The 21,433-nt window shown below is 35.5% G+C and overlaps 1 protein-coding gene across 1 annotated transcript in view; it reads left to right on the forward strand.

Moving 5' to 3' along the window:
• The window catches only part of LOC113229537 (structural maintenance of chromosomes protein 3), a 34,548-nt gene extending 22,809 nt beyond the window's left edge, over window positions 1–11,739 (forward strand). The window contains exons 20-23 of the mRNA XM_026463168.1: window positions 617–753; window positions 5,510–5,687; window positions 7,873–8,055; window positions 9,434–11,739. Of these exons, the coding sequence (XP_026318953.1) occupies window positions 617–753; window positions 5,510–5,687; window positions 7,873–8,055; window positions 9,434–9,646 (711 nt within the window). The 3' untranslated portion in view covers window positions 9,647–11,739. The remainder of the gene's footprint in view (window positions 1–616; window positions 754–5,509; window positions 5,688–7,872; window positions 8,056–9,433) is intronic.
• The last annotated feature ends 9,694 nt before the right edge of the window (window positions 11,740–21,433 follow it).

Genomic DNA, 21,433 nt, shown 5'->3' on the forward strand with positions numbered 1-21,433 from the left:
GTTTTTATGTATCGTTGTAGTGTTGAAGAATAGTCTTTTTATTATTTTATTTAATAATAATAAATAACGGATTTGGCTATCCACAGTGGTAGCGATATACGTTTAGGTGTCAATAGTGGGAATACCGCGTATTTCATCACCCACTCGTTATCCTCTACTCACAGCGGCAGCGAATTACGCCTATATCTGAAGGAGCCTTAATTTGGAATGGAAAGATATTTGGTGCCAAAATTATATCTTACTCTCTGTATGCACCGAATACTTCGCATTTATCCATACAAATGGACAAATCTTGTAAACCGCACGATCTATTTTGAATAAGAGCTGAACTTCAAACCATAGAGTATGAAGTACTTCATACACTAATATTTTGATATATTTTTTTATAATAACACACACTCAACCTAGCCTCACACTAGGGAAACTCTGTGTCGCGGGTGCCATGGACACACACATAGACAACCACAAATTACACCCAAACTCACGAGAGAAATAAATGTAGGCCATACAAATATTTCTACCGGCACTGGAATCGAACCTGGGACCTCTGCGTGGCAGTCCATGGTAATGGTAACCGTTCGGCCACGGAGACAGTTAAATAATATAATTTTTACAGTTGTTCAAAGAATTGGAAAAAGCGAACCAGCATCTGAAAAAGTACAACCACGTGAACAAGAAAGCATTGGACCAGTTCATCAGTTTCTCTGAACAGAAAGAAAAATTGTACAAGCGAAAAGAGGAACTGGATGTTGGGTAAGTACAGCCTGTTTGCATTTAAGGCATAGTGCGAGACGAGAATAACCTGTACTGATTAGTGCTGCCGAGCCAAACACACAACTTTTCACCTCACTAGCGAGGAATATGGTAGATAAAAGAAAAACAGTTCAACTATAAAACATCAGTTTTTTTTAATTAAAATAAAAGTTTATCTTCGGATGCGTTGTGAATTTACACCTCATCAATTTTTATTCTTGCTTGTATTTTTTTGTGTGATTCAGTGATTGTTGACTTTATTTTAGTTCTTCGTTGAATTAAAGTAATTTAATAAACACAATTAGTTATCATTGTCAATTTAATGTCAACAATAAAGAGAATAAAATATACCAACGGATTTATATTACATAAACAACTAATGTACGACAAATCGCGTAGTTGAACGTGTCTTAGGATCGTATTCCAGAACTCTACTCAATGCTCAAGTCAGGATTTGAGCAGACTTGAGTATGATTTCTAGTGCTTTGAATCATACTCAAGTCCTGACTTGAGAACTGATAAAGTTCTAGAATACGACTTAATCCTTAATCTTTTTTTTTTCATCGAAAGAAAATGCTATTTGTACTACAGTCCAGCGTCAAGTTCGAATTTCAAGACCTTTTTCCACGCTAGCGTGCAAATAACGTTTTTGCGAGCAGAATTCTAATGAGAATGAAAGCCTTTCCGAGCTAGTAAGGTGAAAAATAAATTCTGAAATAAAGCCAGTGGCCCTGCCGTTCGACCCAAGCAAAATGAACCGTATTAGTACGGGAAAAAATTGGATTCGAGCTGAGGTAGTATCGGATATTAAATTAAAAAAATTCATATAAACGTAATTTGTTTCATATATTCGTATTATTTTTATGACTCATGTGATACAAGCATTTTTGACTTATGATCTTATATGACTTAGTTATACTAAGGACACAATTTGTTTTATTTGGTTTCGAAATGTAGTTAACATTTCAGTTAAAGCAAAAAAAAAAAGGTAAAGTACAAGTGACACTTAAGTTTTAAATAAATAGTCTATATTATGTTACTCTTTTGACAAGACGCTATTTAATTTAGCGATGTGCGACTTTGAATGTTACTAATATTAATCATTCGAATGGGCAAATCATTCACCTAAGTCGAATCTAAGCACAATCATTCGACTCGAGTTGAATTATTGTCGAATGATTATTATGGCGAAACTACTCGGAACCATTCACCATGTCCATACCAATAAAAAGGGGCATTTTCCCCGTCACATTTACGGTATTTACCTATGCCAGAGACGGCTAGGCAGAAATGTTCTATGGAATCTATGGATTAGTAATGAATGATAATTCAAATCATTCCAATACGAAAATTAGCACTTTTTTTTCACTCATAGCTTGCACCCTGTATCGTGGGTGCCATGGTCACATACCTAGACAATCATAAATTACCCCCAAACTCACGATATAAATAATTGTAGACCATACAAGTATTTCTCCCGACCAGGGAATCGAACCCAGGACCTCTGCGTGGCAGTCCAGTAGGATAACCGTTCGGCCACTGACGCAGTTATTACAATTTTTTTTAAATTAGTAGATTACTAATTTGTCAGTTGAATGACGGGATTAGTAATTACTAACGAGTCGAATATCGATATCATTCGTAATCGCGCATCGCTATTCTAATTTATCCGTTTACCGGTTATATTAAAGTTATTAACAGTAATTTGTTTTATGATATTTGAATAAATAACGTCTGAAGCAATTTCCGCGTAAAGATAATCCCAATGGTTAAACGATTCAATATAGTTTATAAACTTCACGTTGGGCAATTTTTCTATCAACACTTCAACATCTGCACGATCCGATAACCAGTCGTTTCCGCTGTAAAACAATGACACGGGTATCGTAATACGCCTTAAGTCGTAATCTGGAGGTGTTGTATCGTTGTACCTTTCCATGTTTCTTTTTAACCCATAGTCGTAACGCCGGAAACGGCCAGACTCCACCAGTTGTCCGTAGTGCATAAATTGCATCGTAGAAGAACTACTAGGTATATGACCTAATACAATCGGCAACATAGTTTTATTAATAAACTTATGGTCATGTCCCACTATCAACCTCATCAGATTGTCGCATTTATTTGGTAATACTGTACAAAGTGATAGAGCAAACTTATTAAAGAACTCCGTGGTCGGCGAATACGTATTGAAATTTGATAAGAAATAACCTAATATTTTATAAGCTGGTGAAAACATTCTTACTATAGGACTTTTTACGTTTTTACACCAAGCAACTGGAGCTAGCGAAATCATCATTTTTATTTTCTTATTATATTCCGGTCTCATACTGTTCATGACGTAAAAACTGGTTGTTCCTTGTGAGTGGCCTATGTAATACAACTGCGAATTATTCGTTACATTCAAAATGTAATCAATCATGGCCGTCAAATCATAAATTCCTATTTCTTCCCAAGTGAATTGCCAAAACTTAGATTCACGAGGCTTTAAATATTCGTGTGATAAAGAATATTTATTCCCTCTTGCGTTCCCCATCCATATGTCGTATCCTTTATCTGCGAGGATGTATCCAAGAGACTTGTTCGGGCCTTGTAATATCCAAGTATCTGAAGAATCTACAAGGCCATGCATAAGAAAAATAACTTCACTCGTGCAATTTTCTTTACATGGTATACGATGCAAGGTCAGGATATACTTATCTTCGGTCGTAACATTGTGTTCTTCGAAAGGACGCTCGTATTTTGCTGTTAATTCTTTTATATTCAAATATGCATCTTCTGGAATAGGTGTTGTAGAATTACTATCTTTTCCGGGATTGTCACTAAGTACAATATTGAATATCTCCTTTATACCGCTCACAACACTACTGATATGGGTAAAGAAGTAGAAGATTCCATCACTAACACTTTCAACGTCAAATATTTCTGTGGACGCCAAGACGTTTGCGGTCACCGGTATCAGAAGTAGACACAAATAGAAATAAAACATTTTTACAATCCGTCATGGATAATTGTTAAGCGTTAAGTACGAAATATCGTTGAACATATATATTTTTTCTTACAACATTAACCTGGATTTAATACATTTATCCTCAATTGCAGTGGTCTTGACATGTATTCGGATTAGTTTAACGATTAACTGTTCTGGATTGTCGACCGAGTCAATTAACTTATCTTCGTTTAGGGCCTTGTGACACAACCGATAAGCGACAATAGACGGACGTCGTAGCTACAACGCCCATGCTACAATACCGATTTGTATGATATGAGTTAATAATGTTTTGTAATCTATGTAGTCGTAAAAAAGTAAAGTTTATAAATATGAAGTAACAAGATAGTTCCAGTGCCAGCGTAAAGTTAAATAGCTGAAGTAAACTTCAAATACTATAACAATCACTAACATTATGCATAACTATCAAAGCTGTCTACCAAGCTGAGATAAAATCTCAAGAAGGTTAATAATGTACTAAGGGTCGTATTCCGGAACTCTACTCAATGCTCAAGTCAGGACTTGAGTATGATTTAAAGCACTAGAAATCATACAGTCGTTGCCATTACGGTCGTATTTCCAGTGCTTGAAATCATACTCAAGTCCTGACTTGAGCATTGAGTACAGTTCTGGAATGCGACCTTTAATTTTATATTTAACAGTTTTTGAAAATTAGGAATCTGTAATATGCTAGGTAAAATTTTCATCACCCAATTTTGACAGTTTGTGTATATCGAGTTAACTGAATACCCCAGTTCAGTTTTTTTAAACAGGTTTTGATGTTCTTATTTAAACACGCTTGACGAAGAATGCTGACAAACCTGATATGAACACACTTAAGTTAACATGCAGTGCCTAAAGCATGCTGACTCACAGTGTTCAACCTTTAAAAAAGCGAACTGAAATACATATTGCCCCCTAAAAAACCATTTTTAAGTTTTTCTTCAAATGTAGTAGAAGAATATCTCGCGTCTCTCGACCAGCAATGCGTTTGCCATATTAAGGGAAATATACTAGTCCGAACACAGAAAAACTTTATGCCCAAGTACTTTTGGGTAATTTTCAGAAAAATTTCATTAAGTAGCAATTTTTTTAGGAAAAATTTCCGAAAAATTGGAAAAATATAATTTGGAAGGCTCATATTATGTTGTACGTTTAGAAATATCTTTTGAATAGGAAATGAAACTATTTTCCGAATTTAAACAGCGTATATTTGTTTTTTCAAACAAACCGACGTTTCGGGCCCTTTACAGGTCCCGTAGTCACGGTTGACTGATCATGTCATATATATATTATAGTCAAAAACAAATATACGCGATTTAAATCCGTAAAAATAGTTTCATTTCCTATGTGTAACAATCGTAAAAACCTAAGAACTCAATATCTTTTGAAGTTTTATTTTGAATTATAGCATAAACTTGTATAGTTAAAAGCCACACGATGAAAAACGATATTAAAAATTATTTCACAACGGCGAATAAAACTCCAACAACCACACCATCACATCGTTTTTGTTAAGTGACTTCAACTTTTGACAGGTGTCAACGTCAACATTTGCGTTCTGCGTTAGCGGCCCGAGCGGAAACGAAACGGGCACCGTCTTTTTCGCTATTATTTCATGGGCATACAGCCGTTTCCGCATTAATAAATGTGGTGACTCCCTTGAGACACTTTCCATCAAATGAACCGTCGCATTGTTTGCCAGTTTGAACATTATAAAAATTAACTTCACCATTATTAACTAAAGCTGAAAACGTCCTTTATCCACAGTGGCGAGAAAATCCGAGAACTGATTGAGACATTGGAGCACCGCAAACTTGAAGCCATCCAGTTCACTTTCAAACAAGTGAGCAAGAACTTCACCGAGGTTTTCAAGAAGCTCGTGCCGCAGGGACGCGGCAGTCTTATCATGAGAGTCGCTTCGGAAGACGAGGTTGTCAATCCTGATGTAAGTATTTACTAATTATAGTTTTAGAAAAGAGCGGTGATAGCATAGTTGGGAGAAAGAATTCTTATGACCACATATGAAACTGACACACAACAGACCACATAATGGCTGCACCACTAAGTTTTTTCGGTACATTTTATTAAATAGAAGTAGATATTTAAAAAAAAAAATTATAACCTTTAAGATAGGCACTAGGCTTCGTCAGTAGGTGCTAAAATTAAAAAAAATCTTGGGATTTACAATAGATTTCGTCAATTGAATTACCATGATGTTTTACTACCATGGCTGAGTGAAGAAACTTCATTTTCTCATAGATGGCGCTGACGGCAAAAAAGCTATTTAAACCCAATACAAAGATATGTAACAAGAACATAGAAAATTCATAAGATCGGCTGACTCGGTCTGTAGCTCAGTTTGTAAGAGCGGTAGCCCCGGCGTGACACAAGGCACTGGTTATAGCCCAGTCAGATCTAAGGGATTTTTCTTTGTGTTGTTCGAAAATTTTTATTAACTATATTAGAAATGTAACATAATTTGTAGACACATTTTAAATGCTTGCACTAAGCTGGTAGGACAATATCAATAATGTCACTGGGCGCCCGAGTGCTAATTTTCTAGAAACAACAAGTCATTTTAATTCCATTGAGACATCACTTATTAGCACAAACAGTACATTGCAATTATGACAATATTTGTTATTCTGCTAAAATCTAGTTGCAATTTCAATTGAGTCTCAATAGAGTGTCATTGGATTGGCAGTGATGGCATTCATTCATTCAGTCAATAACGTTCAATGTTGCCTTACTAAAACTGGTAACCTAATTTATCACAAACTCGAATTTTGTTTCCGAGATAACATTTGTTCGAATTTTAATTACACCGAAATACAATGAAACCGTTGTTCTTTCAGGATATGCTAGATGTTTATCGCAAAGACACGATTAGGTTCGGTTAGGTTTAAAAGAAAAAACATTTTCCTCTCAAAATTATTTTTGAAGATTTGAAAATTCGAGCAAACGTTATTTCTGGAAAATGTTATTTCGGACTACTGATAGGTAACCCTAAAACTACTATGGAAATTACTATGCTTATCTTCATTTTTATGTCGTTTAATCAGCAATTATTATTGTTTAATCAACTACCTCCGTGGCCGTACCACTATGTCGGACTGCCACGCAGAGGTCGCGGGTTCGATTCCCGTGCCGGGAGAAATATTTATATGGCCTACATTTATTTATCTCGTGAGTTTGGGTGGGTAATTTGTGGTTGTCTATGTGTGTGTCCATGGCACCCGCGATAAGGGTTTCCCTAGTGCGGGGCTATGTGTGTGTGTGTGTGCGTCATAACAAAAAAAAAGTCTTCAAAATAAATATATACAATATTAGTAGACTACACGATTGACGTGCTGTCTACTCGCCATTGAAGTGTGAAATACCAAAGAATTGCAATGACAGTAGAAAAGTAGCTCGATGGCTAGCCTCTGACAAGCGACTACACTTTATCAGAACACTAAACGAGCAAAATCCTGCCATTGACACTATCGACACGTAACTGAGGTGATTCAAAATTAGCAAGCTTGGGGCAAAGGTGGTAGGTTGATTGTCGGAGATTTATATATAGTCTGTTTCAGTCCATTTTAAACAAAAAGTAAACAAAACTGTTTGGGTAAAATTCTACAGCAATCACTAAATAAATGGAATAGGTAACACTTTCACGTATATTTCGAAGATTTCGACTTGATATCTCATCACTTTTTCCAAAAATATTCATTTGAATAGCGTCGTAAAATCGTATTTGAAAAATGGAAGCCCAATAGTGGGGTTATTTTTTAACTATACAGCTTAAAACTATGTGACTTGCCTACGGTTACATAGTGCTGTACTTAAAAAAACATTTGGTTCATTCAATTAAAGTTTTTGTAACCGATTAGTAAATCGAAAATTACGATCGCAATCGAACGAGTATCTAAAGTTAAAGATTTCAAGGAGAATTTAAAATTAAGAATTTGGAAATTTTAAATATGCTTCTATATGTTATGTACGTAAAACCGCTAATCGATCGATTTGTAGTTGGCATTACAATTGGCCATCGCTAAACCATCTATAGTCGGGTTAGTGATTTGTTTCTTTACTCTTTGTTTAAAATGGATTGAAACGAAGTATACATCCTAATCATGTTGTTGCAGCGTACAAACGCCGATCAATTCGCGGGTGTGGGCATCAAGGTGTCATTCACCGGCGGCGAAGGTGACATGCGAGAGATGAATCAACTATCCGGAGGACAAAAGTCGCTTGTCGCTCTTGCACTCATCTTCGCTATACAGAAGTGCGACCCGGCGCCGTTCTATCTGTTTGACGAAATCGATCAGGTGAAATCTCTTAATTTAATTAGTTATCAGAATTTGTATTCGAGAATTTGCTAATCGTTAATTCTCGATTTTTTTTTTAAATAATTAGTAATTAATAGATTCAGGCGTTACTTTGCGGAAGTACAATTTTTCAAATAATAAGTGAAGGGACGAACAAATCGTGCGCTTGATGGTAAGCTAGTTACACGTCTATCAATAACAGTTGCAGTGCCACTCAGAGCTTTAAATCGCAAAGATCTGAGGGGTACTACCAATACGCCCGTCACCCTTAGACATAAGTTGACAAGTCCCATGTGCCTGTAATTTCACCAGCACCCCTTGTCTTCAAAACTGGAACACAGTAATGCTGACATTACTACTTGACGGCAGAAATAGGTAAGGTGGCATTACTTCCCTGGACGAACTCTTTCACAAGGGGCTCTACTGCTACTTAATATACCAATTAGACTTTTAAAGATGGTACTGTACAACGCGGGGGCCAAAAGCCAATAACAAATGTACTTCGAAATGACAAGTAACTGACTTAAAGCCGGGTACTCACCAGCGAGCTGCAACCGTGACCGTTGTATGTTATGTTACCAAGAATCATAGTGTGTACGTGGTTCGCGAGCTTGCCGCAAGCTGAACGCGTGCGGTTCGCAGTGAGCCGACAATATCCAGGTACTCATTCTAGCGAGTGAAGACTGTTTCCCGCGTACACACTAGAACCTCGTTACTGTATCCATCCCGTTACAGTTACAGCTCGCTAATGAGTACCCGGCTTTAGAGTGTTGAAAAATTTGGATTTTTGAGATTTTCGTGGTTATTCACCTAAATGATACGAATATCGGGAGATCAATAAAAAGTCATATTGGAGTAAAAATAATCTCAGTACAGAGAAAAAACCGACCTCAAAAGTTCGTAGAATTACATCTATTTGCCAAGTTTTATTGAAATCGGTTACCGGAAAGTGCGCGAAACCGGATTCATCCCTTAGTTTGCCACTCTTAGAGATGGAATATTTTCTTCAAATTTGAATGGGACCAATACTAAGGTACCTTTCTTTCTAACATACAAAGAATCATCAAAATCGGTCCACAAACGCGTAACGCATACAAATAACCCCTCGTTTCAATCGTTGACGTAGTTAAACTTATCGTGAATTTTCTATTGATACCTTGAAAAGTTTAGAACTTAATTTCTGCCCTCGCTGTCATGAGTAATGCATTTTGATAACTTTCCAGATATTGGTGCCTAAAGTTTATTTTAAAGTGACAATTACGCACGTTTTTAAAATCGTACGCCTTTCTGGCCCACCCTGTAGTATGTTGTAAACTCAATTTCGTTAAAAATGTCGATTACGTTGCATATTTTAACATTCTCTTTTTTTTTTCTCCAGGCTCTCGACGCCCAACATCGTAAAGCCATCGCGAACATGATCCACGAGCTATCATCATCAGCACAATTCATCACAACCACATTCAGACCGGAATTGTTGGAACACGCACACAAATTCTACGGTGTTAAATTTCGTAATAAAGTTTCACACGTCGAGTGTGTCACTAGAGAGGAAGCCAGGGATTTCGTCGAGGACAGCACTACGCATGGATAAGTTTTTTTAGGTTTTAGTTTTGAGACTTATGTTTTTAACGCAAAATGTTCAGACAATTTTTGATGTGGGCTAATGGTCGTAGTAACAATCCTTGCTATGGCGTGGTGTTTATTATGTTATGTAATTTTATTTTGCGATTAAACTTCGAAAATTCAACATTACCTTCTCTAGGTGTACGTGTCATTTTTAAATACAAAAATAATTCAGTTATAATTGTTGTTGGTCACTTGTCTGTCTGCTGAAAACCCATACTAATATTGAGTTTGACAGCTTTAAGACAGAAGTTAAAGTTTTTATGTAATTATTCTTCATTATTGAATAAACTTCCATTTGAAATGAATATTTGTAACTAAATTCCAATAGTGCCTATCAATTTGTCGGTTTTGACACCCAAATTTTTTTTTGTACAATTTTATTCCATATAATAATTTCGTTTTATTTAATTTTAGTATGTAACAAATAATATTGGGCAAAATGTAATTAAAACTACAAAACTTTGAATAATTTTGTACTTGGACGACATTTTTACCAAATTTGCCGTTGAGCGTGTTATTTGACTACAAACTACTTAAAAGTACTAATTGGTTTGTGGTTAAACTTTTGCTCATCACTAGTTCATAATATGGTCGTAATATCTTGAGGAATTTGAATACACGGAGAACATCTAAAACCTTAGAGGATGGAAAAAAGGAATCTGTAATCTGAGTGTAGAGTACTAAAAAACCGACTTCAAAAGTTCGTGGAATGACATCTGTTTGCCAAATTTTATTGAAATCGGTTACCGGACAAGTACGGAACAAAGACGGTAACAAGGTTCATCCCATACTTTGCCATCCTTAGAGATTTAATAGGACAACGACCCGGGGTTCCCTCTTTCTAACAAAAAAGAATAATCTAAATCGGTTCACAATATCGCGTGACATACATACAAAAAGCATGCAGTGGAACCTCTCCCTTTTTTGAAGTCGGTTAAGAAAGGAATCTATTCAATTGCATCAATATATTTTCGACCTTAAAATTTCGAAGACATGTTACATTCGTCAATGCGCCCAATAAGTGTCCAATTTTTTGTCGTTTCTTACATTATAGTTGTAAATGGTTAGGGAATGACAAAATATTACGATGGTTATTATAGTGTACTGAGGAAATGTAGCATTGTGGTAATTTATAATTTGACATTTTGTAGATATACTTTGACATTTGTGCGGCCGCCAGATTATTTAACAAAATTATTATTTACTAAAAAGTTATTATTTGATAAAATGTGTAAAAATAACTTTTAGTAAATAAGGCTCAATTTACATTGCCAAGGAACGGGACGGAGACGAATTTATAGTACATAACATAATGATCTTTATGTCAAATGTAACGTATGAACTAGATACAATACGGTAGCTACGGGAAAATATTTTTTGGCTCGTATCTACCTACACAAACTGGCAAATTTAGCAGAACACTAGTAAAAACTCTAAATAAAGCAGTTTTTTCAAAAGACTCCGGTTATTTTTATTTGTCCCATTAATTTGTTTTATGTAATCAATGTTAAAATTTTACAATTTTTAAGTTTTCAACTGTTTCTTTTTCACAAAAAGTAAAAAACGATTTTTGTTAAATAAACCTTTAGTAAGGCTGTTCTAAGCGACATTATAATTATAACGTGATAATGTGACGTGATAATTGGTACTTATATCCTTATTTATTTAAATGTAAACGTAATCACTTTATATTCTCATTCTTTTTTGTTCCGCTAAATATGTGCCGGTGTTTGTAGTTTGTACGTTACACAATTGACATCCTTTCCTTACAAAAATTAGCTTCCATCCCGTCTCGCAGCAATGTGAATTGAACCTCAGGATGAATTTGCGGATATATGTATGTAGTGAATACTATATTTTGATTATTAAATGTAAGCTAAGTAATAAATTGTCAATTTATAAAATTAACGTTTTTCATTAACACATTGTGTCGAGGGTTCAGAGGCACCGCCACTGCACCCGTCACCCTAAGACACAAAGTTGACAAGTTCCACATGGCTGTTGTTTCACCAGCAGTCTTACCCTTCGACATCGGAACGCAGTGGCATTACTGCTTGGTGGCAGTATATCCTTGGACAAACTCTTTCACCCGGGCCTTATTCCAACGTGACCGAAACCAGATTTACTCGTTACGCCGCACAGTGGGCCCAAATCGATAATTCTTGGACATAGGAATAACTTGTGGAGTATCGAGCTAATTTTTTTATATGATAGATGATAGATAATAACATTCCTAACAACTTTCCTTGTATAATTTCTTGAAAAATTTATAGTTTCGGAGAAAAAAATATTTTTTGTTTTTTGTATGGAGAAATATGCATTTTATTTTTTATCTCAAAATATACGAATATACAAGTACCTGCAGATGGATTATTTTTTTCTTGATAGAGAATGATTGGACCTATATTGCAAATAAACCACACACATTACATTTTCCTATATTTCGAGATAAAAAATAAATTGTTTATTTCTCCAAACAAAATAAAACTAAAATTTTTTTTCTCTGAAACAATCCGCTTTTCAAGAAATTACATAATAAAAGTTATCAGAATTGTTATTATTTATCATATGAAAAAATCTCTGTATTTCTAAAATTGTTCCGATGATTATATAATAATTGATAATTCTTGGACATAGGAATAACTTGTGGAGTACCGAGCAAATTTTTTTTTATGTGATAGATAATAACATTTCTAACAACTTTTATTCTTGTATAATTTCTTGAAAAGTTGATAGTTTAGAGAAAAAAATAATAATTTTTTTTGGTATGGATAAATATACATTTTATTTTTTATCTCTTAATGTAGGAAAATGTACTGTGTGTGGTTTATTTACAGTATAGGTCCAATAATTCTCTAGCAAGAAAAAATTGTCCATCTGCAGGGACTTGATCACGCCTTTTAGTCGCGAAATTTTAGAATTGGTCGCTCCTTTGTTTTCATTGATAGGTACACACATTCACGTAGAAAAATCGTAATGAAAATTTGTATCCAAGGAAGAACTCTACCATGGTCATGCTGAATAAGGCATACCTCTTTCACAATGAGATCTACTGTTCTTTTTCTCTCTGTTTAGAGGATTTATTCTCAACAAAACACGCCACCCCGATAGGACCATATAATTTTTTTTTACATTTGCATTATTTATTATACAATAAAAGCTTAAATACTAGAAACTAAAACTAGGACTAAATTATATGAATAAAATGCACAAGGAGCCCGAGATGCACGCAGCGTTCCCCTTTTGTATAGCTATCTTGTATTATGTATATATTTGTATAACCGGCCCTTAGGTTTCCCAGACAGTCATTAATTTTTTGGATAAAATCGACTCATGCGTAGGACAAAGTTTTTCGTTTTTCGTTTCGTGTTTTTCGCTGTGCATACCAAATCAACCGTTATTCGATTTTATATTTCCGACCCGAAATAAGATATAAATATTCTGAAAACGCCTATAGATAGATCTTAGTTTGAATAACGAGATTATATGTTTGTCCTAATTTCGCTGTATAATCACATTGGACTCTGTTCTTCGGAAGAGTCAAAATTTTGTATAGATGAAAGGCACCGGGACCCCACAGGCCAAGGGTTTCGACTCCACAGACTAAAGTTTACAGGTCTAATGTATAAATTAACACTTGCTAATATGGGTACATGGCGCCAATTCTAAATAAAGGAATAGCCGCCAATATCTAGTTGATTTGACTATTATCACTAGAAATTAGAGTAACTTTGATAAATTGCAGCTCTTAAATGTAAAACACAGTAGCTACGAAAATAGATATTTGGTTCTCGTCGCGACATCTGGCGTACCCATGGGTATACAAAACCGACTACGCTGTCTTGTATCACGATTAGCAGTCCTCTTGAGTTATCGGTCCAAGGCGTAACTAAGAAAATCTAAAAATACCATTCATTCCATCCGTTCAGCTAAAGGGACTAAAATAAAATAAATAGTCATAAATTATTATTTGAATAAGTTTATTACCAACTAATCAATTCATTGCCTTACAAAATAATGTTTATTGCTTCCTTCGATTAACAAAGGTATGCGTATATACCTTTCGAGAACAAAATAATGAAAACTAACAAAACAGAATTTATCGAATATTTGGCTTGACCATAATAATATATTTCATGCATGAAAATATTTGTATAGAAAGAATCATGGCTTTTTCGCGAATATTTTTTGTTTTTATGTCTTCGCTTAGAAAACAATACTATTATTTTATATCTTACTTAAGATTTTTTAAGTTATTGGTGGTAATAGGTGCTGAATTTATGGATAATAAATAATTGTATGTATGTTCGTTACATAATTTTTATTGAGTTTTATTGACCTTAACAACGTTCGAAAGTAAAAACCGCACATTTCGTCTTGAGGGGTGTTGTTTGCTAAGCGACGATACGATGTTAGGTATAGTTAGGCCCAGTAGCTTATATATGATCGAACCTTTATTACACCCTGCGTCATTATGCTATGGTTCCAAAAAATAATTCCAGTCTGTCGCAATGTAAATTGGGCAGTATTACACAAACCGCACCGCCACTTAGATAAAAAAAAGAAATATGGCCCCTGTCGAAGATTGTTACATTTTTCCACAAATCCCCATTGTGTTACAGATAATAAAATGATAAAAACTTTCCATTATTCACCACCTTTTGCGGGCCAGATACATGACAATTGAAAGTATGTCCTATGTCAAAGTTGTGAATCTTTTTTTTTATGATAAAGTGACGGTACGAAATGTAAAGCACGAGGTGAGCCGAAAAAACATATCAACTCAGTAATAATTTACTCTATAGGTATTTCAATATTTTTTATTTTACTATCCACAACCTCACCGCGAGCACGCGATGGCTATTAAAATCAATAACGAGTTTCCAATAGCTACGTGCAGCACCCGGACAAACCAATGTAGATTTAAGGGTGTGATGTATATATATTTTTGTAATATTCTTAGTGTTTAAAATAAATAAATAAATAAAAAATAAAAAAAATATTAACGGCAATTATTGATGGAAATAGTCTGACGACATTTCAATTCTCGTCTCAACTCGCCGGTGGAAAAGCACCTTAACTTCAGTTATGACCATTTTATACAAGATTACGAGATAAAACATTTCTTTTATTTTATATTTCAATTCAGAATTGGTATGAGCTGTTTAAACTTTTTCTATAACCGATCTAATAGAATTTGAAACAACTATAACCAACAGTTACATACTTTGGGGGCAATGCTAAAAAACCGCCGTGACAATACTGAGAATATTATTATGATATGTAGTTAAAAATATATCATTTTTTAGGATAAACTTCTATATATAAGCTCGCTAGGTGAGTTCGATTTTTTAATCGAGCTGACTCTGAACGAATATAATTTCATCGATTCTGGTAAACGTAAACTAAACTTAATGATTCGCCTCTTTTATTTTACAAAAGCAACAGATTATATTTTATTTTAGAAAGGTCAAATTAATCGACGCGCATACTCGTAGACTAAAGGTGTCCCACGGCAATTAACACGAAATCGGCTTCACTCGGTCAGATAAAAGCTTGAATAGAAGCAAAAACGAAGGTAGATGAGACATCTATGTACTTTCTCTACCTATTGGAGCTGTGGGGGTCAAAATGACCGGCACGACACACGTATTTAGCCATATAACATGACCGGCGCGGCCCTAACGAACTTCTTTTGCCGCTTGGTTTTTAGGACATTTTAACTTCGAATCAAAAAAATTCTAGACTTTAATTTCAAGTTCAATTCAAAAGTTGCGAACTAAGCAAAGAAATGGTTAATGTAAAATGTCAATCTAAAATCAACAGATGCATGCCTGTTTAGGTAAACAACGATTGAACATTACGTGTAGGTACGTACTTAGGCTGGTTTTAGTCTTACGCCGACGGCACGCTCACCGTCAGCGCTGATTGTCGAGATATATGAACTTCTAGGAAGCGTTTTTGAATGATGCGTAGCTATCAGCGCGCACGGCGATCAGCGCTGACAACTACGCGGCCGTACGCGTCGCGCGTCAGCTCCGCGTAGCTGTCCACGCTGACGATCGCACGAGCGCCTCTGCTTTCAGTGAGCGTTCTAGAGTCGAGCGGAGCGGACGTGGTCAGCGCGTACAGTCATGGCGAATCGCGAAGTCGATACTGGTCGAGTTATCGATGAGGTACGCCTGAGGAAGAAATTGTGGGATGCATCCGATCCACTCTACAAAAATAAAGATGCAAGAAACAAAGCCCTCAAAGTGCCATATAACAAGACAAATTCTCCTGCAACGGCTCTCTGCTCAATCAATGGATGAACGTGTAGTCTTCGTCGTCGCCGGTTTTTATTTTTTTGGGATAGATAGTACAAAGCAGCAATAATTAATATACTCCGCATTTTGGTCGTCGTCTGTACAGCAAGGCGGTCAGTACGATACTAAAACAAGCCACGCTGAGCCTCAGCGCTGACAAACTACGCGCTGAGCTATGAGCACTGACGGTGCGCGTGCCGTCTGCGTAAGACTAAAACCAGCCTTAGTCCGGATTTGTGACCGACGCTGCTTAGACATAATAATTATACCTTTTAAGCCGCTCCCGGTTGAAAAATCCCATCATAGAACCAAATACTGAAATGTCGCAAAAAAACTTACATACATAAATTGAAAAACTTTAGCAGGCGACGAACATGTTAAGACATAATGTTGAAGGCTTGCATTTTGTACCAAAACTAAACATCTATTGAGCTTTCAAAATATTACAGGTATCTAAATTAATAGGTTTGGCAAGTTATATTGAACCTTAAGTTTCCGTTTGCTTGAATCGATGGTAATTATCTAGTTTCAAATATTCATAGAATCTTATTTCTACGCCGACCTAATTAACACTGATAGATATGAAAGATTTTTTTAGATAAACTTTTGATATAATTCAATTTAATACTTATACAATACTTGTCTAGAATTTTACAATTCCAACGGGTATAAACTTTAGGTGAATATTCCAACGATATTTATTCATTTAAACTATAATAAAAAAAACACTATGTAAATATGGTAACGTACAATAAGTTATTTAAAAATAATCAAGAATTAAATGCTATCTAGCTCTTTGAAAAATATTCGCTTGTGACGTCATAATTTCAATGGCGTCACACAAGCTGCATACTTATAAACAAAGGGATGGAGCCATCGAGTATATAACCAGAAATAGAGATGAATGTCATTTAATTTATTTGAAAACTATTCTGCCATACCATTAGTGTGACAACTGCGCTCCGATTGGCTAGTCCGAATTCGAAACAATTGACGGGTGTCGTCAACTGTTTTACTTCAAATCGACCAGTTAATTTGAGCTTTGCTATAATGGACGAAAATTGCAAAATTACATATTTAAAATTTAATTACCGATGAAATGTGATTCCATGTGTTTTGTAATTAGATGTTTTGCTGTTTTTCCCACACCACCGAATAGAACAGCAAGGCATTGTTAGAGATATTTCGTCTCTATTTCTGGTTATATACTCGATGGATGGAGCATATTCTCACCATTGATTTTAACTATTAATATTCTAGTGTTACAATCGGAATTTTAAATAGGGATAATAAACGCCGTTTAGTGTGTTGCTAGTTTTTAATGAAATATAAATAGTGTTGTCTTAAAGGGTTCACTGAATTACACCGATTACATGGGGCCAATCGACGAGCCATTCCATTAAATCAAGCCATTATTTCTTGTAAATAGAGACAATCCATTATGGAATGTCTCCAGACCAGTGATAAAAACAATCCACAAAATTAGTTCGATTTCAAAATTTTCAGGTCCAATACCTTCCTCCCACCATCCGTGCATTGAATTGGCTCATGTAATGCCCTCATGTGAACGTGCATCCAGCCACTCCACTAGTAAAGAAACTTATTGTAATACCGGCTGTAGTGTAGATGGGCGTTGCGAATTTCGCACTTTTCACTTCAATTGGCCTCATGTAAATGGGCCATAATAGTAACAATATTTTCAGTGGCTATCCCAACCAGTGGGAACATTTAGGTCAGCAATAAAGGAGTTTTTTATTATTATTATACCAAGTGACGGGACGAACAAGTCGTGCGCCTGGGCCCCACTTCTGCTACAAATTTTCTTGAAACCATTGACTGGTCATTGTAATTCCAGACTGAGGGTCGTATTCTAGAACTCTACTCAATGCTCAAGTCAGGATTGCTCTGGAAACACAAGCACTGGAAATACGAACCTAATGGCAAGGCCTTGAGTATGATTTTCAGTGTTCACTGCAATACTCAAGTCCTTACTTGAGGATTGAGTAGAGTTCTAGAATACGACCCTGAGAGTCCACGGAGATTATACTGCAATTATGACATAATACTTCTCATAAATGAGTAATATTTTATAAAAGTTCTTTAGAGAGTGCTCACTCAATGCACACGTCCATGAAAATACAAGATGTTTTTAGGGTGTCGGTTCGATTCCCAGATGAGGGTAGCTATTTTTTTAGTCTTTGAATGCTGTGTAACTTACTGTTAAAAATTTAATTAAAAACATCATAACGTCTGTTTAATGGTAAAACCACATAAGTGACATTTTCCACATAATGTCTTTAATTAAAATCGAGTATATAATCAGAAATAGAGACAAAATGAGCGCCATATATTCCTGGTAACACATTAGCGATACAGCTCTTATAAATATCAACTCTAGTTTGCACTGAAATATAGACTGGCCAACTACTGACCTGTGTGTACGTCTCCGTACATTCCAAAGAATATTCTGTATTTATTGTAATAAAGATAATATCTCTAACAATGCCGTGCTGTTCTATTCGGTGGTGTGGGAAAAACAGCAAAACATCTGATTACAAAACAATCGGAATCATATTTCATCGGTAATTAAATATTAAATACGTAATTTTGCAATTTTCGTCCATTATAGCAAAGCTCAAGTTGACTGGTCGATTTGAAGTGAAACAGTTGACGACACCCGTCAATTGTTTCGAATTCGGGCTGGCCAATCGGAGCGCAGTTGTCACAGCAATGATATGGCAGAATAGTTTTCAAACAAATTAAATGACATTTCGTCTCTATTTATGGTTATATACTCGATGTTAATTTATATAGCTATGGTAAGAAAATCACTACGTTTCTGCAGGTGACATTCAATAACAAAAAGCTATAAACTCAATAAGAGTTTTATCTGCAGGAAGATTGTGATTTTCTAACAACAGGTACATAATTTGGATTTTTTTTGTGGAAATCGTGACTTATGTGGGAACTTTCGTTCCGTGTCCCATAGCCGTGTGACAGCCTGTATAACAGAGCTCGTGAAAGAGTTCGTGCAGGGTTGCCACGGTATTTGTTTCTGCTGCCAAGCAGTAATGTGAGCATTATTGCGTTCCGGTTTCCAAGGGTAAGGGCGCTGGCGAAATGGATGGCACATGTCAACTTATGTCTCAAGGTGACGGGCGCTGTGGCATTGGCCTTAAGATCTTTGTAATTTAAAGCTCTGAGTGGCCCTGTAATTGGACGTAGTTAAACAAAAAGGATCCATCCACATTCATTCACTTTGGAGATATGGCAGTTTGAAGTTTTAAAGTTTTGTGTTTCTCACTCTTGTTTTATTTTCAAAACTTATAATGTTATGTAACTCCAGAGATATTTATTTATGTTTATATGTTGGATTTTTTTTGCTGATCTAAGAGGTTAGACTTTAGGAAACGTTTGGTACATATAACTCATCTTTTGATAATTTTGTGGATTGGATGCTTTTTGCTTGACTACGTCCGATTGTTACAGACAGGCGTGCCGCTTACCACGTTCATTCCGTCCCTTGATATCATAAAAAAATCCATGGTACGTGTAGAGCCCTAAACGTTGTATTTAAAAAAAAACATGCGCTTTTCGATAAGAAAAAAATTGTTTCATTTTCAATAAAAAAATACAGATATATATTAGATTATAATGCAAATAAAGTAGTCACAATATTTATGAATGCAGAATCTGCTTGAGTTCTAATCTGCTCGGACAGCCCACGCGAAACGGATGTCTTTTTCGGTCTCCTATGTAATAAGAGCGAAAATGACGTATATATCTATACATAAGCAAAGCTTATTATGCCCGGCTTAACGCATTCCGTGTCGATAAGTATGATGACCCTTTGACTTAAAATCAAACTTACTTTAACTTGAACTGACACACATGTATAAGAATACTCTTTTAGGTATACTTAAGTAGGTAGATCTATAGATATGTTACATCTAGGCAAATAGCTTAATTTTAACAATTAAAAGTTTTAATTTGGAAAGATAAAAAATCTACATCTTAGATTAAGATCACAATCAATCTCAAGGTCAAATATTCTTAAACCACTTTGAAATACATACACGCTAAAGTACCTACATTTTTTTGTTCAAATACTAACCGAGAAGGGCTAAAAAACTAGGAACACCGGCCTGTACAACTTGATCTTTATCAAGGTCCGTAAATATATTAGTTGTCTCGTTGGTGACATCACAGGATTGCCGAGTTTTTTTGAGTGTACTTTATCAAAATTAGTTATCATTATATTTTTTATTTTGCTTCCTTTTATCGATGCACTACATACACTCCAGAACAAAAGATTTACAATAACGCTTAATATTCAACCGAATCGACAAATAATACTATAGCATAATAGTAATTTCAAATGGATAGCTGCAAACTTATAGACACGACCTTCATCTCTTGGTTATAGAAAATCTATAAGTAGTAGCAGTACACCGTCGTGTGAAAGTTCGTCCAGGGAAGTACTGCCACGTTACCTATTTCTGCCGCCAAGCAGTAATGTGAGCATTATTGCGTTCCGGTTTTAAAGGGTAAGTAAGGATGCTACTCAAATTACAGACAGACGGGACTTGTCAAATTATGTCTCAGAGTGGCGGGCGCAGTGGCAGTGCCCCCAAGATCTTTGCGATTTAAAGCCCTGAGTGGCACTGCAACTGTTATGGATAGGCGTGTCGCTTACTAGTTCGACCCGTCATTTGGTATTTAAAAAAAAAATTAAAACCCTCTCCCCATGCTAGTCCATTGCGGGAGGGGTTCCCATACACATTTAGTTTCTTCACAGATGCATGAAAATTAATTACCTCACGATGTTTTTTCGTCACCGAAAAGCTAGATAGATATATATATATATATATATATATATACACATTATTTCCAAAAATTGTATGGGTGCGAGCTAGGATCGGATTACAGCCTGATTGAAAGTCGCGTAGGGAATTGGACATTTGCTTAGTTGGATATTCAAGAAATCAGACATCCGTTTTTAACTATTATAAGTTTAAAGTAATTATTAAATGGGCATACCCGTGACGTAATGCCCTGACGAGACAATTTGGTACAGATGTATGAAAATTAAGTTACCATGACACTTAGCCATAAACGAACTAGGACGAACTAGAAACGAACTAGGGCATTTATGTTCTTTAGCTAGATCTAAAAAGAGGTGTTGTCCTTTTTAGAGAGAACCTTAGATATAGAAAAAAAATGGGAGATTTGGTATGATGGCGTAGTTCGTGTCGCCTCGATATGATCATTTTGATCATCAAGTTGTAGCGATACACCTTGTAAAAATTGGAGCAAAAACAAAAATTTTAAAACCAGTGAGATAACATTCCACGGGCCATTTGCATTTTTAGTTAATAATTCTATTATAATTCAATGTTTTCTTTTTATCTCCATAGAATGTGATGTGATGTTCATTTACGATGACT

Source organism: Hyposmocoma kahamanoa, unplaced genomic scaffold, assembly GCF_003589595.1.
Source record: "Hyposmocoma kahamanoa isolate Upper Pololo Valley unplaced genomic scaffold, ASM358959v1 62, whole genome shotgun sequence".
In the NCBI taxonomy this organism is placed as follows: Eukaryota; Metazoa; Arthropoda; class Insecta; order Lepidoptera; family Cosmopterigidae; genus Hyposmocoma; species Hyposmocoma kahamanoa.